At 33.7% G+C, this 17,378-nt stretch overlaps 2 protein-coding genes across 3 annotated transcripts; both read right to left on the bottom strand.

Moving 5' to 3' along the window:
* Positions 1 to 1,807: 1,807 nt before the first annotated feature.
* LOC123205694 lies at positions 1,808 to 8,311 on the bottom strand. Its single transcript, XM_044622711.1, has 4 exons — positions 6,767 to 8,311; positions 5,156 to 5,417; positions 3,013 to 3,190; positions 1,808 to 2,587 (listed from the first exon to the last, which is right to left on the bottom strand). The coding sequence occupies exons 1-4, from the start codon at positions 8,184 to 8,186 to the stop codon at positions 2,042 to 2,044; spliced, it is 2,406 nt and encodes an 801-aa protein (XP_044478646.1). The 5' UTR covers positions 8,187 to 8,311; the 3' UTR covers positions 1,808 to 2,041.
* Positions 8,312 to 10,423: 2,112 nt separating this feature from the next.
* Positions 10,424 to 16,608, bottom strand: LOC123205727 (PTI1-like tyrosine-protein kinase 1). Of its 2 annotated transcripts, none has more exons than XM_044622752.1 (8): positions 16,397 to 16,608; positions 15,043 to 15,217; positions 13,008 to 13,258; positions 12,770 to 12,896; positions 12,390 to 12,663; positions 11,161 to 11,293; positions 10,983 to 11,069; positions 10,424 to 10,829 (listed from the first exon to the last, which is right to left on the bottom strand). In XM_044622752.1, exons 2-8 carry the CDS (start codon positions 15,131 to 15,133, stop codon positions 10,698 to 10,700), a joined length of 1,095 nt encoding a protein of 364 aa, XP_044478687.1. In that variant the 5' UTR covers positions 15,134 to 15,217; positions 16,397 to 16,608; the 3' UTR covers positions 10,424 to 10,697. The 2 variants fall into 2 exon arrangements, with proteins under 2 accessions (XP_044478687.1, XP_044478686.1); XM_044622751.1 differs by lacking the exon at positions 16,397 to 16,608 and adding an exon at positions 16,102 to 16,254.
* Between the last annotated feature and the right edge of the window lie 770 nt (positions 16,609 to 17,378).

Here is a 17,378-nt window from a genome sequence, read left to right as displayed (position 1 = left end):
GAGGAAGTTTTCAAACACAATTTGAACCAAGTGAAAATAGCATGCAAGCCAGTGTTAGTCAAGTGGGATATTTTTTGTAATAATTCAATGACAAAACCTTTTGGCAGTCAATATCATGTTTTGGTTAGGGGAGTATGATGCAAAGAAATATGAATTACAACAATTCAGAACCATAATGGACATTCTTAGTGTAACAGGGGGGAAATGGTCATGCCATGACAAAAGTATGTGGACTCTAGGGCCTAGATAACAAGGTAGGCTATGAAGGTAAATAACAACTTTTCAAGTTGGAAATAGATAGCACTTGAATACATACATATATACATACATACGTATGTACATACGTACATACATACATGCATACATACATGCATATATATATATATGCACACACATCACATACATGTTTTTGTTCTTTACCCATAGCCTTTTTGATAAATGCCTATATTTGGAAAACATTTTGTGTGTACCCAAAATAAACCTATTAAGCATCTCAAAACTAGCAAAAGGCATTGTAGAAATTAATTTTGATTGATGCTTTTGGAATTGTGAAAAAATGACAGTTGAAATTTGTGAATTTGGCCTATTGAATGGTCGTGTATAAACAGTGCACGTCCATTGTAAATATGTCAAGTTGACAATATAAATCTCATGTCATATCAGAAAATTTAAAACATTAAATGACTATACATAAAAAATATACGACGGTTCAATAGTTATTAACCAATTTTATAAAGAGACAGAATTATGCACAATTTCATATTATATATATTTGATAATGTTTATCTTCCTAGAGTTTTGCTATGATATTTGGTGATAATTTTTCGGCGATCATGCAATATAGTTTACGACCAAAGAGAATCTTTGATGTAAAAGTTGTCTTTCATCATCATGTCTACAACATGATGATGAAATGCATGCTTACGGGGTTAGATTCGCAAACTCTATGAGTTCCTTTAGTCTAACACAGAGAATATTGAAAAACTCAAGGAACAGATTGATCATCCAGGAAGTATGTTGAATAAGATTCTTCGCCAGGATGAGAGGTTGGAAAAATTGGCAACTACTCTGTGAGTTCCTTACGGGGTTAGAAAGTATGTTGAGAACCAAATCAGGGATCTGGCTTCAGAAGTCTTTCACGTTCTTGGCTTCATTTCCTAGACTATGACTTTTCCTTCTTGGGTCAAGGCTATGATGAACAGCCACAAGAATTTTCCCACATATGCTTGGAAGATCAGTTGTCTTCTATTTTTATACACCATTTTTTGCGAGTCATTGTTAAAATTGTGAAATTGTTAGCACGAGATGTGTTTTTGCCCTCATTCTATCATCAAACTATTTATACGATTTATCATCATCAAACTATTTTTATTTTTCTCCCTTTCCATGCCTTCTTTTATCTGCCTTAAGTACAAGTTTATGGAAGAAAAGATTATAGTGTACAATTATTCAATCATCACTAGGCATACCTGTACGCGTAATCAAACCGCGTACAATTATTCAATCCACCATTTAACAATACCTTGGAACACATTCACAATCAAACCGCGTAATCAAAGTGTAAGTCACATATCAATCCTTCCTCAATAAAACAATCCAGCAACTCCTCAATCACAACATTCATATACCGGTAAAAACAAGCAAAATTTCATGCCACTTAATTTAAAACTAATGTAAGGCTATTTATCTCAACTAACGTGACAACCAACACACAGGTATAATCATCTCATGCACACCTACCCCCCACCTAAAATCCACAATTTAACATTTAATTCATATTAACTTTTTTAAACATCAACAACAATCAAGAAAATAATCATAACGTCCTTTAAACATACCTTTGTTACAATTAATAATTACACTATTGATAATTTTAACAAAAATAATCTTCAACCCAAATCACCAATAGTTCAAAGTGTCCCAAGAACACAAGCAACAAGTGGAGAGACTCAACCAAAATTCTCATGGATTTCGCTTACAATCTGAGGAAAATATGTAATATATAGAAAAAGTTTCATTGCCTACAGTCATGAATGAATCTTCAATCTTCAGCTTGCCCAAAATATCGGCCAGAAATTGTGGCCAAGATATTCAGCATTACAACTTCATCATCCAGTTCGGACTTCCCAGCTCGCAGACTGGCACATTTCCGGAGAAGACTCCGGAGAGCAGCAGAAGTGTCAGCATCAAGCGGAATATCCACTGCTGCGCACAATGAATATAGCCACACACTATCAGTCCAGGACAATGCACTCAATGACTCTATAGACACTATGCGTTTTCTCAGCATTGATACTCGCACTACCGAATCCATCTTTAGAATTGCAGACAATGTAGGGAGGTTGATAGAATCATCATTCTGAGAAGTTATAGGATTTTGATGGCACGGAGAAATTTCATCTTCCTCAGATTTTAACATAGATCGCTCGACAGCAGTAATTTCATGGCTGAAACTATCAACAGACTGACAGGAAAGAAGTTCGTCAGTTTCAGAGAGCTGACAGGATTCATTCTTCTGGTGAAAAACAATCATCTCTTGCAGTTTACCAGCAAGTTGAGAGCCTGGATTCTCAATAGCTGACACAACCTGATATAAAAATGAAAAATTCGGATTAGTGTTCTGCATTCTCCCATTAGACTAGGAAACCAACCTCAGCTTTTTCTCTCTCAAATTTTTTTTCAAAGTAAAAAGTGTTTTGAAAAATTATCTAGAATAAAGAATTCTATGGTATTTTTCTTTACCTCATTCACTCAAGAACCAACCTGAACCTTGTCAGTTTCTTCAAATAGTATTTTTTAGACAAAAAATCATTACTCAAAGAAAGGGAAGAGAATGTGTTAAAAATAGTCATTGTCTTTTAAGCATATTTTGTATATCAATAATAGACTTCACCATAACTAGCCAGCACAGCTGCTGTCATTTTTTAATCAAATTCCTTAAATGTTGTAAAGCAAATCATTTGCAATCCGCAAATAACATAACACGTATAAATTGGTGCCAAGGAAACATACCTGTCGTAGATTTGAAAAGTCAGCAAGAAACAAATCCTCCCATTCTTTCAAAGGCATTAAATGTTCTGGACAGCATGGGATATCAGGAATCTGGGGCATATAAACACTCTGTTCTTTAGAAGGCTTGCTTCGATCACGCTTTGCCACCTTCACTTTTGGAATGTGAGCAGCTTCCCACCTGAGAATCCGAAAGAAATTGGCAAACTTCGAACAAAAAAACAAAAGCAACAATAAAAGATCATATTGCACAGCCACTAGTTCTAAACCTTAAAATGCATCATACATATTTCAATTTAATCTTGAAATAAAATAAGAAAAACAATCAAACAGGCCAAACATTGATTTTCAGTACATAAACAAGTTCAATAACGGTCACACCATTCCAGATCAGCTTATTTGGAATCAGTTGCATAAAAAGCTCTTAATCTTTTTGCCTTTTTAGTTACATATGAAAGCATCCTAACCCCTCAGCGGCATCTTGCTTGGAAAAAACTACCCGTTTGGAAGTGCAATGGCTACGGCACTATGTGATCTTCAGAATTGAAAGAAAACCCAAAATATGATTGTGCCTAAGTGGTCATATATACACAGAAAATTACTTGTTTTTATTTATCTTCTGTCTTGTTTTCATTCTATCAGCTAACCAATTCAGAGCTTTGGGTCCCTGTATGCTTTTTTGACCATCAAAGACAAGAAGAAAATTGAAGTTCCAACAAGCATTGATGATTCAATGTTACAACTTTGTTTCAATTTCCAAAGTCATGTTTGTGACAAACTCAAAACTCAAGTCCTAATTTTCTCTGATACAAAAATATAACATCTCTGTTGGCCCGAATGTTGTATTCCAAGAGTTATCAACCGGTGCATATCATATTGTGAAACAAGCACAATCACATTAGAAAGGATTCCAGCATTGCATTGAATATGATGACCTTTGTTAGAAGCTAGGGCTTTCATGGACATTTCCTAATTTTAGAGGATTAAGGTTTAGCATATAAAGGAAGGTTGTAAAAGGGGAGAAAACATTGCGACTCCAACAAGGTAGTATGTAATTCATTGCTGAAAAAGTGCAAATCAACAGTGGGAAGATGAACAATCCCAATGGAAGCTTAGGTGGAGCAAATCCACCGAAGGGAAGTCAAATTAGCCTGGTTGGAAGCCGAGAGAGAAGGAAAGGCACTGAAATGGGTATGAGGAGACGGATAGGCACCTAAGAATGGAGAAGCCCAAAGAAAGCCTGACGGAAGTTGGAAAGCTACAAGCTAAGTAGATCGGCATGGAAAGGACCAATCAAAGCTGGAACGGTGCAATCAGCAATGGAAGGTGAAGGTGCAAGCTAATGCTAAGAAAGTCACCGAAAGGGCTAGGGATGACGGTCGGAAGAGGAAGATAAAAAAAATAAGGAGGATTCAGAGGAAGACACAATGAGGAAGAGAAACGAAGAAAAAAATAAATATTATATCCTATAACTAACAGTTGAAAAAAAAAAAGAGAGAAATTTTGATTTAAAAAAATATATTAAATTCTAGACAGTTGGTGATTGAAAAAAAAATGGAAAAAAAATCCAACAAAAAGAAAAGGAAAAAATCAAAAACAAAAAATTAAAAAACAAATTCCAATTTTTCCCACATTAAGGGCAAGATGATTGTCAAAGGAATTGGTAAAATTAGTAACCAGGGTTTTTGGGGATACAAGTTATAATTTGAGAGGGTAAGGTTCAGTATATAAAGAGTAGTTTTAGGGTTGTAAAATGGAAAAGAATATTGTTTTGGGAAGCCTTAGGGCAGATAAGGGAGGTTTACAACGCCTCAAATGGCCAAAATTGGGCAACCTTGACTCCTTGAATTGTCAATTTATCTACTGTAATTACCCCTTTATCAATAAAATTATTTTTGTTTGTTTATTTGTTGTGTTGATTGCTGTTTTGGGGAAAAAATTCGCTGGGTATCTAACAGCCTTCTACCAAATCACAAGAATTACAAGAAATTCTTCTGTTCAATCACTAGCTGAAAAGGGGCTTAGTCTCCAAAGGATAATCTACAAATAGAAGATTAAATAAAGAAAGCATTGATAACCTAGATATTTTGGGAAGAGAAGAATAATAGCATTTTGAGAAGGAATTACGTAAGGATTTAGATGCTACCTGACACGCCGAAGATATTCTAATCCATCTTCTGGAGGTCCAGAATCAAAATCAGGCTCACCTTCAACCAAAAATGCAGGTCTCTGAATGCTAGAATAGTCTTCGTCACTGTCAGAATCTTCACTGCACTCTCCTTGTTGAACCATACATGAACCTTCACCCTCAGTAATGGTACTAAAACCAGCATTCAGGTTATCCCCATTTGCACCGCACTCGTCTGTGTATACTGATTCATTATCCACATTTGGTGAACACTCTTCCCCTGAGAATAATGGAAAATTTAGAAGCAATTGTGAAATTCTAAAAAAAACTAGGAAGTTCAAACCACAGATAGATCAAACATCAACTCAACTAAGAGTGCTAGACACAAGAATCAATTTTTATTCATGTGACATTCAAAAGTAGATTTCATATACAAGTGTCATCAATACATTTTTCCAGTTGCAAATGAATGTAATGTATTATCATCCATAACACCAACACATTTTCCCAAAAAATCTAGACTAATCGACAGAAAGATTTTCTATGTACAACACTGTACAAAATTTGTACACAAGACAGCTATCATATGCTAAGTACACAGATAAGAGACTTTGAAAATGTTGCACATAATAATTTTGCAGGTTGCTCTAGGCCACTCTTCAATGCACAAAGATATTGAAATGGTTCCCTCTTCCCCTTGCAGCAACCACACCTGTGACAACAGAAATTATCCCATCAAATTGACACAAGAAGAGCTAGCCCAATACAAAGAAGGGACAGAGGAAAACCATTCAAAATGGTCTATGGACTCCAAAAGCAAAAAGAAGAAGAAGAAGAAACTAAAGGAAAAAGTCATAGAAAAACTACCATTCCAGTGCTATAAAATAGCAAATCATAACAATATACAATAATTATGAACAAAGATCTTAGTTCAAACAAAGTAAACGGAAGGGAGAAATTTAAAAAAAAAAATTCTGCAAAGATGCACTTATAAAAATTACAGCTTTCTTTAAAGCAACAGCCCAAAATTGATTTTCAAAAAAAAATTTTTTTTTGGAGAAAATTTTCAAAAAAACATCTTCATTGATAAGTTTAAACTACCAGAAAAGCAACCCAAAAGTTTAGAAAACTATCTGGTTTCCATTCCTGACAAACGCAAAATGTACAAAATGCTAGGAATGGTAAATTGCATCCTTAGCATTTGCTGAATATCAATGCAGTCTGTCTTGGCAACAATGCCATCCAAAGCTGCCTCAAGTGTTCCTCTAAAGTAAGCTTTGAGTGAAAACTACTCCCCACTTGAAGAAACTGTTATCTAAATAAGATTAGCTCCAATCCCCTTTCATACTAAAGCTCAGTTGTTTCAATTTAGGCATTAAAGAGAACAAAATCATAAACAAAATGCCACCAAAAGAAATAAATTTAATAATATATGCTAGTTCATAACATTAAACCATCAATTCAGAAAGTACACTAAATTATCATCATAATCAGCAATTGTAGATCAAATATATTTTAGATACATAAAATAATGCTATAGAAAAACAATAGTGGCATGTCTTTACACAATGGTAACAGGTAGTGCTTAAGATACTCGGAAAATAAAAATTAGCAGATAATGAAAGCTACCAAGAATCCCATCTGCCTCTGGCTTCCTGGAAAGGTTCTGCCGAGGATCAAAATTCAAGAGAATGTGCTTCTGCTGCTTGGAGCTAGCCAGGTCATCATACTCAGTCATGACCACAGGTCCAAGTCCAGTGTATATGTCCCTCCACATTTTTCGCTGTTCAACAACGCTAACAAACCTCAAAGCCTCCATCTCCTTCCTGGAGTACATAATTTTTTCCTGTTTTCCATTCTTTAAACCACCATTTTGATCATCCAAATTACCAGTTAAATTCTTGACCTTTTCACTAATCTCCAAAGCCTTTTTCACATCTTTAGCCTTCCTTCTCAATCTTCTCGCCTTCTTTCCATCCACTTCTTGCTCCTTTTCCCCTTTGTTCATGTTCCTCTCTATCATTTTAGGTACCCTAACAGTTTCAATCAATGCTGTATCAACGACTTCAATCTTGAGAGAAGGCCTACCACTCACATCACTTACACTTGCACTATTAATCTTCACACCATTATTTTGCCCTAGTTTGTAAACTTCTTGACTTGCCAGACATGAAACTTCCAGTTCAGCCAATAACTGCTTTTTCTTGGCCTCCAACAAAGCCTCGGATTTCTTCTCTTTTCCATCTTCATAGTCACCTTCCAAAACAGAACTCATCTCAACTTTAACCTCAGAGCCCTTCTCTTCATTGAACTTATCACATTCTTTAACTCCAGGACAACACACATGAAGTTTCACAGAATCTTTCCAAGTCCTTTCAAAATCAGCGACACAACCCACCTCGCTATTCCCTGTTTCTTCAACTTCCATACCAGAAGTTTGCATCTTTCCATCAAAAACCAACCCGTTGCCTTCACATCCAGAAAATTGAGAAACTATCTCACCTCCAACGTCAGGCTCCTTCTTTTCATTGACTTCATTACATTCTTGAATTCCAGAGGAACCCACTTCAAGTTTCACAGAATCTTTCAGACTCTTTTCAAAATCAGCAACACAGCCCATTTCACTATTCTCTGATTCTTCAACTTCCACACCAAAAGCTTTCACTTTTTTCTCACAAACCGCCCACTTTTCTTCCAAACTAGAGAACCCAGAAACTAAATCACAAGAAGTGACCTTATCGTCAATACAGCCCAACAATTCTTCACTAAGTTCATGTTTTTCTTCAGTAAAGTCAATACCACTCTCACATTCATCTTTACCACAAAAACATGCCTCCTTCTTGAAGCAACTGCAACCCGCCTCCATGGTTAAAGAGTCTTCTTGTCTTGGGGGTAAAGAAGTATCATCAGAGTACTGCACTGACTCTTGTGGGGCAACAGAAGAGAGAGAAGCGACCTGTTCTTGCTCTTCTCGTAACTGCAAAGTGGTGGTTTCTTGTTGAAATTGAGTGATTATTGGTTTGAAGGCAGAGTGTTTCTCATCAGCCATCTCTAATTCGGTATCGAAAGAAAACTATTTGGTGAGACCGGGAGAAAGCACAGAGCATAAAACCCTTGTGAAAGCTAGAAACTAAGTCAAGAGCGCAGTAGAAAGTCGCTATGGGGCTAAATTGAAACTTCACAATCTTTAAGGGGCCTTTCATTTTATGGACAACCCTGAGGAAAATTTAGCAAAACAAACGAACCACAAAACAAAAGAGAGTGATGGTCTTGATCACTTTTTGACCTTTTCTTAATTAAGGGTTAAAGGCATTTAAGTCTTTTTATAATTGAATTTACGTATAATCCACGTAATTAGAATTTCCTTTTTTTTTTATTTTAAAATGCAAAAATTTATTAAGAATTTAGATAAATATTTAAAAAAGAAAATTTTTGAATGCAATTTTAAAACCATTATAGGGTAATTTTTTTTGTTTTTTAATGAGGAATCCCGTCCAAACAGGACAAACTTTAAGTTTAGTGATTGATCCCACAATTATTAAATCAGATAAATAAAAAGTTTAATCTTAATATATTATTAAAGAAGATTTAAATTTATACTCTCTTATATATGAAGTTACATCTCTTATCACTCAAACTATTTATTTGAGGGTTATTATAGATTGATATTATATACACTTCCTTTTTTTCGAAAACATTTAATCAAATACTGATATGTACTCATTGATACCCAAATTCACGTAAGTTATTCTTTTTACCGCTACATTTTATCTAACTAAATATCGTTTTTAAATGAACTTGAGAATTATAGACTACCTCTAATATGTTCAACATCATTCAAAAAAAAATTTACACTTTTAATGGACCCTCAAAGTTTCAAAATTGTGTTAAATATTCTTTGAATATTATATGCATTTATAATAAGTACTAATAATAATGTATTATTATATGATTTAATATTATTTTATTTATAATTCAAAATCATATAATAATATAATGATTATTGATTATTGATACCTATATTAATACCCATTGTAAATGCAATAATGCATCATTTTTGATATTTATATTGTTATTCATTATAATTACACATAAATTTAAGATAATAATAATTGAGTAAAGTGATAACTTTTGGTCCTAAAAGATAAGAGTAAAATAGAAGTATAAGAGTAAAATAGAAACTTTAGTGTGATTTGCAAAAGGGCAATGTGATGATAGGGTTAGGGGCAAATTGGTCATTTGATAACATAATGGATATCTTTATTATGATTTTCAAACTTTTTTATAAAGGATGATAATTTGAAGGCCAAAGGAATTATTCCCACCCAATGTTTAGTATACTACTAAACTCCTCTTGTTAAGTTATAAAAACTTAAACATTCATCCATTAATTTATAAAATTAACAAAAATTTGTTAATTTAAAAGGTATAATTATCATTTAATATTTAATATTAAAAAGATAAAATTTTGCCTCTCCCAAAAAGAAAAAAATAAAAACTAATAATTTTCCTAAACTTAGGTTTTGAAAACTTTACTTCCGTTAATTTTTTTCCTTCCTCCTTCAACAACCTTCTTTATCATCAGTCAACTTTAGCTTTCCACCTATCTTCTTCGACACTGTCTCCCTCGATGATCTCTTTGATTAATGATGATTGAAAAATTGTCAAATCGAAGCATGAATTGTACATTTCATTGACCATCCATACCATTTGTCTTTGTCGACTCCCAAGTCATGAATGTCCAAAGCATTCAATTCATCCATTGTCGTTCAAAACTCTATCTGATTCCAAAAATAACTTTTTTATTTATATTTCTAGTATCCATTATGCTTCTTTATTTTGAATGCAATGCTCAAAGATTATAATTGGGAAAAAAATGCTGGAAACGTATAGGACTTTTTTATGCCGTACTTAGTAATTTTAATAAGAGAAAAAAAATTATAATTAAATCTTTAAATTGCAAATTGTATAGCTTTTAATGCAAAGAATCTGACAAGTGCTTGGGCTTTTCTAGCAGAAATTAATTAATAAAATCATATTAATCAATCATAAAACCATTTAACATATGGAATAAAACTTATATGCCAAGAATGAACATAACATAATTAATGTTGGATCAAGCTCAGCATAATTCCTCGCACAAACTAGTTAAAGTATGCAATACTCAGAAACAAACCCTAAGGCTCTATCATCGAGCCATTGACGAACAACAAGAGATTCTTATATCATTGAGTTCGATTCTCATTTAAAAAGAAGTTAGCAAAACATGGAATGACTCAGAACACAAAAGAAAACAGCCGAGTAGCCGCAGAAGAAATATATCCAAAAACCCAGTTCATTGCCAATAATTCAGGACTTGAAAAGATATCAGCACCATGGTGTCATACCAACAGCAGCAGACAAATGTTATAAGTAACTTCAGAAGGACAATCCAATCCTACACATTTGCTCTCATATTATATGGATAGAGAAAAATAAAATAAAAAATATATATATGAAAACAAACTGTAAACAGGCTGCAGAACTTCAGACAAGCAGAGAAATTGAGTTTCTTTGCTTTTTAGGCCTCTGGGCCTGGAGCTGCAGGCTGAGATGATGACTTCAGAAGTGGTTGAAGAGCCTTCACGACAATGCTCATATTCGGCCGGAACTCAGCTTCATACTGCACACACAATGCTGCAACTGCTGCCAGCTGCATCATAAAATGAGAATATCTCAATGATATACTAACACCAAAAAGGAAACAGAAGCAGCAATGTTTCACAGCAGATGAAACCAAGATTCAGAAGCCAAAAGGAAAACCACGCATGCATCCTAAACAGTTTTGCCTGAAAGAAAGACATACCTTAGCTACTCCTTTAGGAGGGTATTCTCCTTTTAGCTTGGGATCCACACACTGTTTGACTTTGTCTTCACTTAATCTTGGAGTAGCCTTAACAAAAATTAAATTTGTTAGCCAAAATGACAAGATAACTGGGAGAAAAAAGAGAATGAATAATCTGAAAGTAGACAAATGGACTGACCCAGGTAACAAGACTCTGTTGTCCACGAGGCATAGTGTGATCAACAGGTTTCCTTCCTGTCAAAAGCTCTAGAAGGACTACTCCAAAGCTGTATACATCACTTTTCTGTGTCAATTGTCCAGTCATTGCATATCTGCAAATCAGTTTTGCAAGCCACAAATTAGTTAAACATCCGCAATACATCTGTCTAAAAAATTGGAGTTTGAAGATGATAACATAAATTACAAATGACAATGCAGGCATTGCCATTAAAAAATTATCAACAAAGGATCATATAATTTGCACCACTGCTGAGTACATACCAAGAACTACACTATACTTTTTTCCTTTATAAAAAAGGTTAACTAAATAAGAACTATCATCGTTAGATCTGCCATTTAAATCCATAAAAGGTTATAACTCTTGTAACAGAAACACCCAAAAGACTGGTGCTGTAAAAACCATATTTTCCCAAATGGTTCTAGATGCATCTAAAAATTAATTTGAATAAACTGCATGCTACATCAAAATATGATTGGGTTCCAAAAGCCAAACTTATTAAGAAAGATTAAATTATAATCACAAAAAACTAAGCATGGGACCTCAAAACAAATCCATGCCAGATAATCTTGCACAAGATAAACTAAAACTCAAAATGGTTTTATCCCAAAGCATGAGATTAATTCTACATCAGCTTATCCTCACCGAATTCTCGTTGACTACTCCTCTTCCATAGAAAGGTCAGGGCTAATAATAAAAAGAAAGGCAATGGTCATAGAAACAGAAAACAAAAGCCCATCAAATTCCATCCTTCAAATGTTTTCTCCCATTTCTTCATTCAATGAGCATCTCTACTCATATGCATTTGTTTTATCTTTCAGATGAAAAAGAAATCATCAAAAATTATTATACAAGTTTAGTTGTTCATAAGGTACTTCTGCAACAGTGTGGTCTACCTTTATTGATGTTTTTGCACCGAGTATTATACAGTCAGCATCTTAGCAAGTTAAGCTCCAGGTAACTTGGCCCAGACTAAGAATACATAATACAGAGCACAGAAATATATACAAAAAAGGGGAAAAAAAAAAACATTGGAACGAAACAAAAAACAAGTCTAGGTCTAGTCACTGGCAAGAACATTGTGCTTCAAACCTAGAAGCAACAAACATAACCAATGACTCAACAAGGAAACAATCAACAAAAAACATTGCAAAATGATAATAGATCAAAAGGATTTTTAGAAGGTTTACTCTGGAGCATGATAGCCAAAGGTTCCCAAAACACGGGTAGAATGAAGACGAGCAGCCATGTCAGGAGCCTGATTTGAAAGGTTAAAATCTGCAATCTTGGCCTTGAAATCTTCAAAGAGAAGCACATTGCTGGATCTGATATCTCTGTGGATTATAGAAGGTTGAACCTTCTCATGCAAGTACTCCAAACCCCTTGCTGCATCAACTGCAATCCTAACCCGTGTCATCCAGTCAAGCACTGGACCTGGTTGTGCTCCTTGAACTCCCTTCCTACCTGAATTGGCCACATGCTCAAATCAGTGGATAGCATTTTCTCACATTTAATTCATGAAAGTTATCTATATTGTAAACTAAAAATTAAGTAAGATGACATTAGATACCATGCAATATGTCATGAAGAGATCCCATTGTTGCAAACTCGTACGCGAGCACACGGGTACTTCCATCAACACAGTAACCAAGCAACTCAACAAGATTTTCGTGCTTCAATCTTGAAACCATTGAAACCTGAATTTGATAGTTAGACAAAATTAAAGCAATACATTAAAGAAGTTATTTCATTATCAATAACTACAAACTGAACAAAAGAGGCCTATCTTTATTAAGTTTTAGACATACCTGAGTCAAAAACTCAGTATTTGTCTCAGGCTCAGATGAAACATCTAGCTTCTTTACAGCAACAGCTTTTCCACTACTTAAGTTTGCATAATACACTCTTCCATATGATCCTTCACCAATCAATGCCTTTGATCCAAAACTGTCAGTTGTTTCTTTCAGTTCATCCAAAGACAATGGCGGCACTTCAATAGGTGGTGCTGCCTTTTGCACTTCAGGTTTAGCAGGAACTGAAACCCTTGATTTGTGGTTCCCTAAAATGCAAGAAACAGTTGAGATAGAGAAAGCATAATAGAAAATGCCTAAAACTGGAAAAAAACATGTATTTATGTTTATCAAACCAAGTACAAATTATGTTATCCCTTAATGATGTATATGTCCAATGAATTTTGCTTTTTTTTTTTTAAATGCAAAAGAATAAGAATCAAGTATGTGGTTGTAGACTTGCAGGTTCAAGACTGTCCCTTAAGACATCACTTTCATTCAATCGCCGTAACTCCGATGATCAGTACAGAAATAAGAACATATATTCTGAAAGTTAGATAATTTTAGGACATGCATATGAAAAAATTATTAAAGATCTAAATTTACGAGAAACAATAACATTGATAGAAAATCTCCTCATTAAAAAGGTAAGGTCACATGCACATATAACAATGGACACATTTAAACCACATATGGTATTACAGAAGCCTTTTACTCAATTAAACAATGTTTTTATAACTGGACCGAATATCGATCCGATAAAGGGGGCGGTCTAGTCCAACCAATAGTCAAGTCAGTTGACTGATGATTAGACCAATTAATTGTTCAAAAATAATATTTGAAATTTTTTTCTATAATTTATCATTAATTATATAATTTGACTTATTTAATATTAAATAAGTTTAGTTTGATGGTATATATATTCAAATGTGATAAATAAGGTCTTGAATTTAAGTTTTCATAATGAATTTTTGAAAAAAAACATTGATTTTTTATATTGACCAAGTCAAACCAATTTTATATCCAATCCAATCAAACAATTCGAAAGGTTTAATCCGATTCAATTTGGTTTAATTACAAAAATGATTTTCAGGTGAATCAAAACCGATTTGGCTAGCAATTAATAGTTCAATTAGTCACGCAGGCCAGTTAGATCCAATTTTTAAAACCATGCAACTAAAAAAAAAAAAACATATATAGGATAAGATAATATGCTTTCAAACTCCTAAAGATAATAAAAATTCTGATAGTCGAATGTGATTCAAATTTTCAAACCCCAAAGCTAGACTTCCCTCCCACAGTTGGACAGGGAAGCCATATGCTTCTAACAAATATAGTAAAAACTCAGTAACTTGGACAGAACATAATTCTTCATTCTGCACTTCAATTAGTTAACCACAAATATTCTTTCAGTTGCATTTATATTGGCAAATCAAAACTGATTTGCCTTCTTCAAATGTGTCTCTTTTGACTCACAAATAAAACCAATATAAGATTTTGGTTTGGCAGTAACACCATAGTGTGTGGCAACACTACATGTTAAGTCAATGAAAATTTGCACTGTTTCTAATACAGTGGTGGCTGTTCACATGCAATGATGGTTGTCTATACTATAATGCAGCAAGAATCATTTAAGGGAGGCAGTTGTGGTCTACGGAGTTTCAAATCCATCTTTGAGGAGTCCAAATTGAGATCCCAATTTATTCTAAATTTCAAATCAGAGCAAATTTCCGGGTAGCTCCATCCAATAAATGGTAATGATCAAGTTCACAAACTTTACAGAAAAAATACCTAATATAATTCTAGAATACCAATATTCTTTAAAAACAATATTGTGCCAATCCCATATTCAGACCTTTCATAATTTTATTTGAAATAGTGACTAGGATGGATTAACAAAATATACATGATATGCACAAAAGAGCTTTCAGTGGACCAAACCCATGTTACAGCAAACAGCCTCAGAATTACCAATAAACAGACATTTAGATTTTTTTATCTATTTATGCGAACTTTGCCGATAAATATAAAATGAGAAAAGAAAAACACATACCATCTTGATAATCCTGGTTTTTCAATCGCTCGTTTTCGTGTGGTGAGTACGACTCCTCAACTTGACAAGTACAACAAAGCCACCGACGCATTCCCGCTTTCTTCTTCAAATTGTGATTATGTTCAGGACTATTCTCCAAGCGTACAAAGTGACCAGAAGGAGGTGCTGCATGTGCCTGCAAGGTTGCACAAAACATTTACAAAAATTCTACAAAAACATCAAAAAACTGCTAGCCCATTGCACTTCAATTTAAAGAAAATTTCTGAAAGTTCCACAATAAAAAAAAAAAAGGTAAACTCTACTGAGAGCACAGAAACACCAAAAAACTATAGCCCATTGCACTTCAATTCAAAGAAAATTTCTGAAAGTTCCACAATAAAAAAAAAAAAAGGTAAACTCTATTGTGAGCACACCAAGAAACAAGCTCAGAAGGCTAAAATCCAATACATATTATAATATTTTCCTTTAGTGGTGGTGTAATGACCATATAACATTAACAGCAAATAACCTCCAACAAAATTAACAACGAAAATGTTACTTTCAAACAACCAATCACCATTTAAATCTAATCCTAATAAACCAACATAAAAATGACGCTGCAAAGGGTTCTAATAAGAATTCAAAATAGAACAATACCATGTAAATCGAAATTGTAGGCCACGGTTAATCCTTCACAACAATTCGAAGTTTACAAAAGATTCCACATATAATCACACAATATTGATATCGATCTGAAATTTTATATGATATATATATATTTTGTGTGTGTGTGTGTGTGTGTTGATTGGATAATAATATTATACCTAAGAGAATCTAATTCAATTTAATAATCAAATGAAACCTTATCATCAGCAATCAAAATTCAAACAACAAACCCAATTCAACGCATATATCACATCAAGAAAATAAAAGAAACCCATTAACTCTCCCCCAAGTTAAAGGCCTAAATTAAATTCATTTCCAAAAATTAAATACGCAATAATTCTACCCCAAATTAACGGCATAAATTCAATTCAATCCCACAAATAAAACCCAAGAAAGAAAACCATGGATCCTTACCCCTGGACCACGCCGTTGATATTCGTAGTCCATGAGAATCACAGCTCAAACCAAAGATTAGAATAAAACAAAGAAAAGAAAAAACACCCACACACACTAAACAAAGACGATTAAGCCCCAAGGAGAATTGGGGACAGTGAAAAGGAAGAATCGTAGCACAAGATGAGAAAACACAAAACGGGGAAAAAAAGAAGGTAGAAAAAGAAATAAAAGGGGGGGGAAAAGGGAAAGAATGACAGATAACAGAAAGAAATAAGAGCCATAAATCTTAAGCGAAATGAAAGGGAAAGCATACCTGATTTATCTGCGCTATAATGAAGTTGTTTAATTAGAGAAAGAGTTCGTTTTGGTTTATGGTTATGGGTTTTGAAATTTCTCTCCGTTTTGATTTGTTAAAAGGAGAAACAGAAAGAGGAGAGAGAGAGAGCCGGGTGGGTTGCTTTGCTTCTGAGGAAAAAAAAAACGATGAAATTTTGGACCAGCCAGAGAGGCAACAACGAGGCTCCTTAAATTTCTTCCGAGTCTCTTAAATTCCTTACAAAAGAAAATTGTCCCGGTAACCTTACCCCTCCCGTAACATTATCTGATCTCTGATAACCGTTACACGAACGTCCATAATTAGACTCTAAAAAAAAAAAGTGTCCACTCCTCAGTAACTCAATGAGTTATCGAATTGGATTTTGAACTCGGTTCGATTTGATAGTATTAGAGTACGCTTTAGTATATCAAAGTAAATAGCTTTTGGTCTTTGCTCTTCAAGCCGAAAAGTTTTTGCTCGAGCGTAAGTTCAAGACTAAAACAATTAACTCAAGTTTAGTTCAAAATATTATATTTAAATCTCGTAATTTATATATTTATTAATTTTTTATTCATATTTAAAGATAAATAATTTGATTTTAATGATATAAATTTAAAATTTAAAATTTTTAAAAATTTATTGATTTTTCACTTAAATCAAATCTTGAGCTCGTAAATTCATTGAACTGATCAATAACAAATTATAAGTAAATTCGACAATAATTAAGTTGAGTCACAAACAACTCGTAAGAGATTAGTTGGATTACACCCCTATTTATTTTTAGATATAATCGTGTATCAATAACTTACCAAGTTAGAAGCCTCGAAAGGAATTATTTTAATATTCTTAATTAGTACATTAGGCTAATGATCTTATAATGTTATCTTATAAAACCTAAGTAATCTCTTGTACGTTTTTAACTAGTTTAATGATAAATGCAAAATAATTAGATTATTGATGAATTTATAGACACCCCTAA

This window comes from Mangifera indica, unplaced genomic scaffold (genome assembly GCF_011075055.1).
Source record: "Mangifera indica cultivar Alphonso unplaced genomic scaffold, CATAS_Mindica_2.1 Un_0013, whole genome shotgun sequence".
Lineage (NCBI taxonomy): Eukaryota > Viridiplantae > Streptophyta > Magnoliopsida > Sapindales > Anacardiaceae > Mangifera > Mangifera indica.
The sequence above is the reverse complement of the archived record's forward strand: the minus strand, read 5'-3'. Positions and strand labels throughout refer to the sequence as shown.

Bases quoted from the DNA above. Each gene is read 5' to 3' on its own strand.
- LOC123205727 (XM_044622751.1), bottom strand. From the start codon at position 16,134: ATGGACTACGAATATCAACGGCGTGGTCCAGGG. The intron at 11,070-11,160 runs GTCAGTCCATTT...ATTTTTGTTAAG, and splicing joins AACAGAGTCTTGTTACCTGG to GCTACTCCAAGATTAAGTGA. The intron at 10,830-10,982 runs GTATGTCTTTCT...TTTATGATGCAG, and splicing joins CTCCTAAAGGAGTAGCTAAG to CTGGCAGCAGTTGCAGCATT.
- LOC123205694 (XM_044622711.1), bottom strand. From the start codon at position 8,186: ATGGCTGATGAGAAACACTCTGCCTTCAAACCAATAATCACTCAATTT. The intron at 3,191-5,155 runs GTAGCATCTAAA...TCGGATTCTCAG, and splicing joins GAATATCTTCGGCGTGTCAG to GTGGGAAGCTGCTCACATTC. The intron at 2,588-3,012 runs GTATGTTTCCTT...TTTTTATATCAG, and splicing joins ACTTTTCAAATCTACGACAG to GTTGTGTCAGCTATTGAGAA.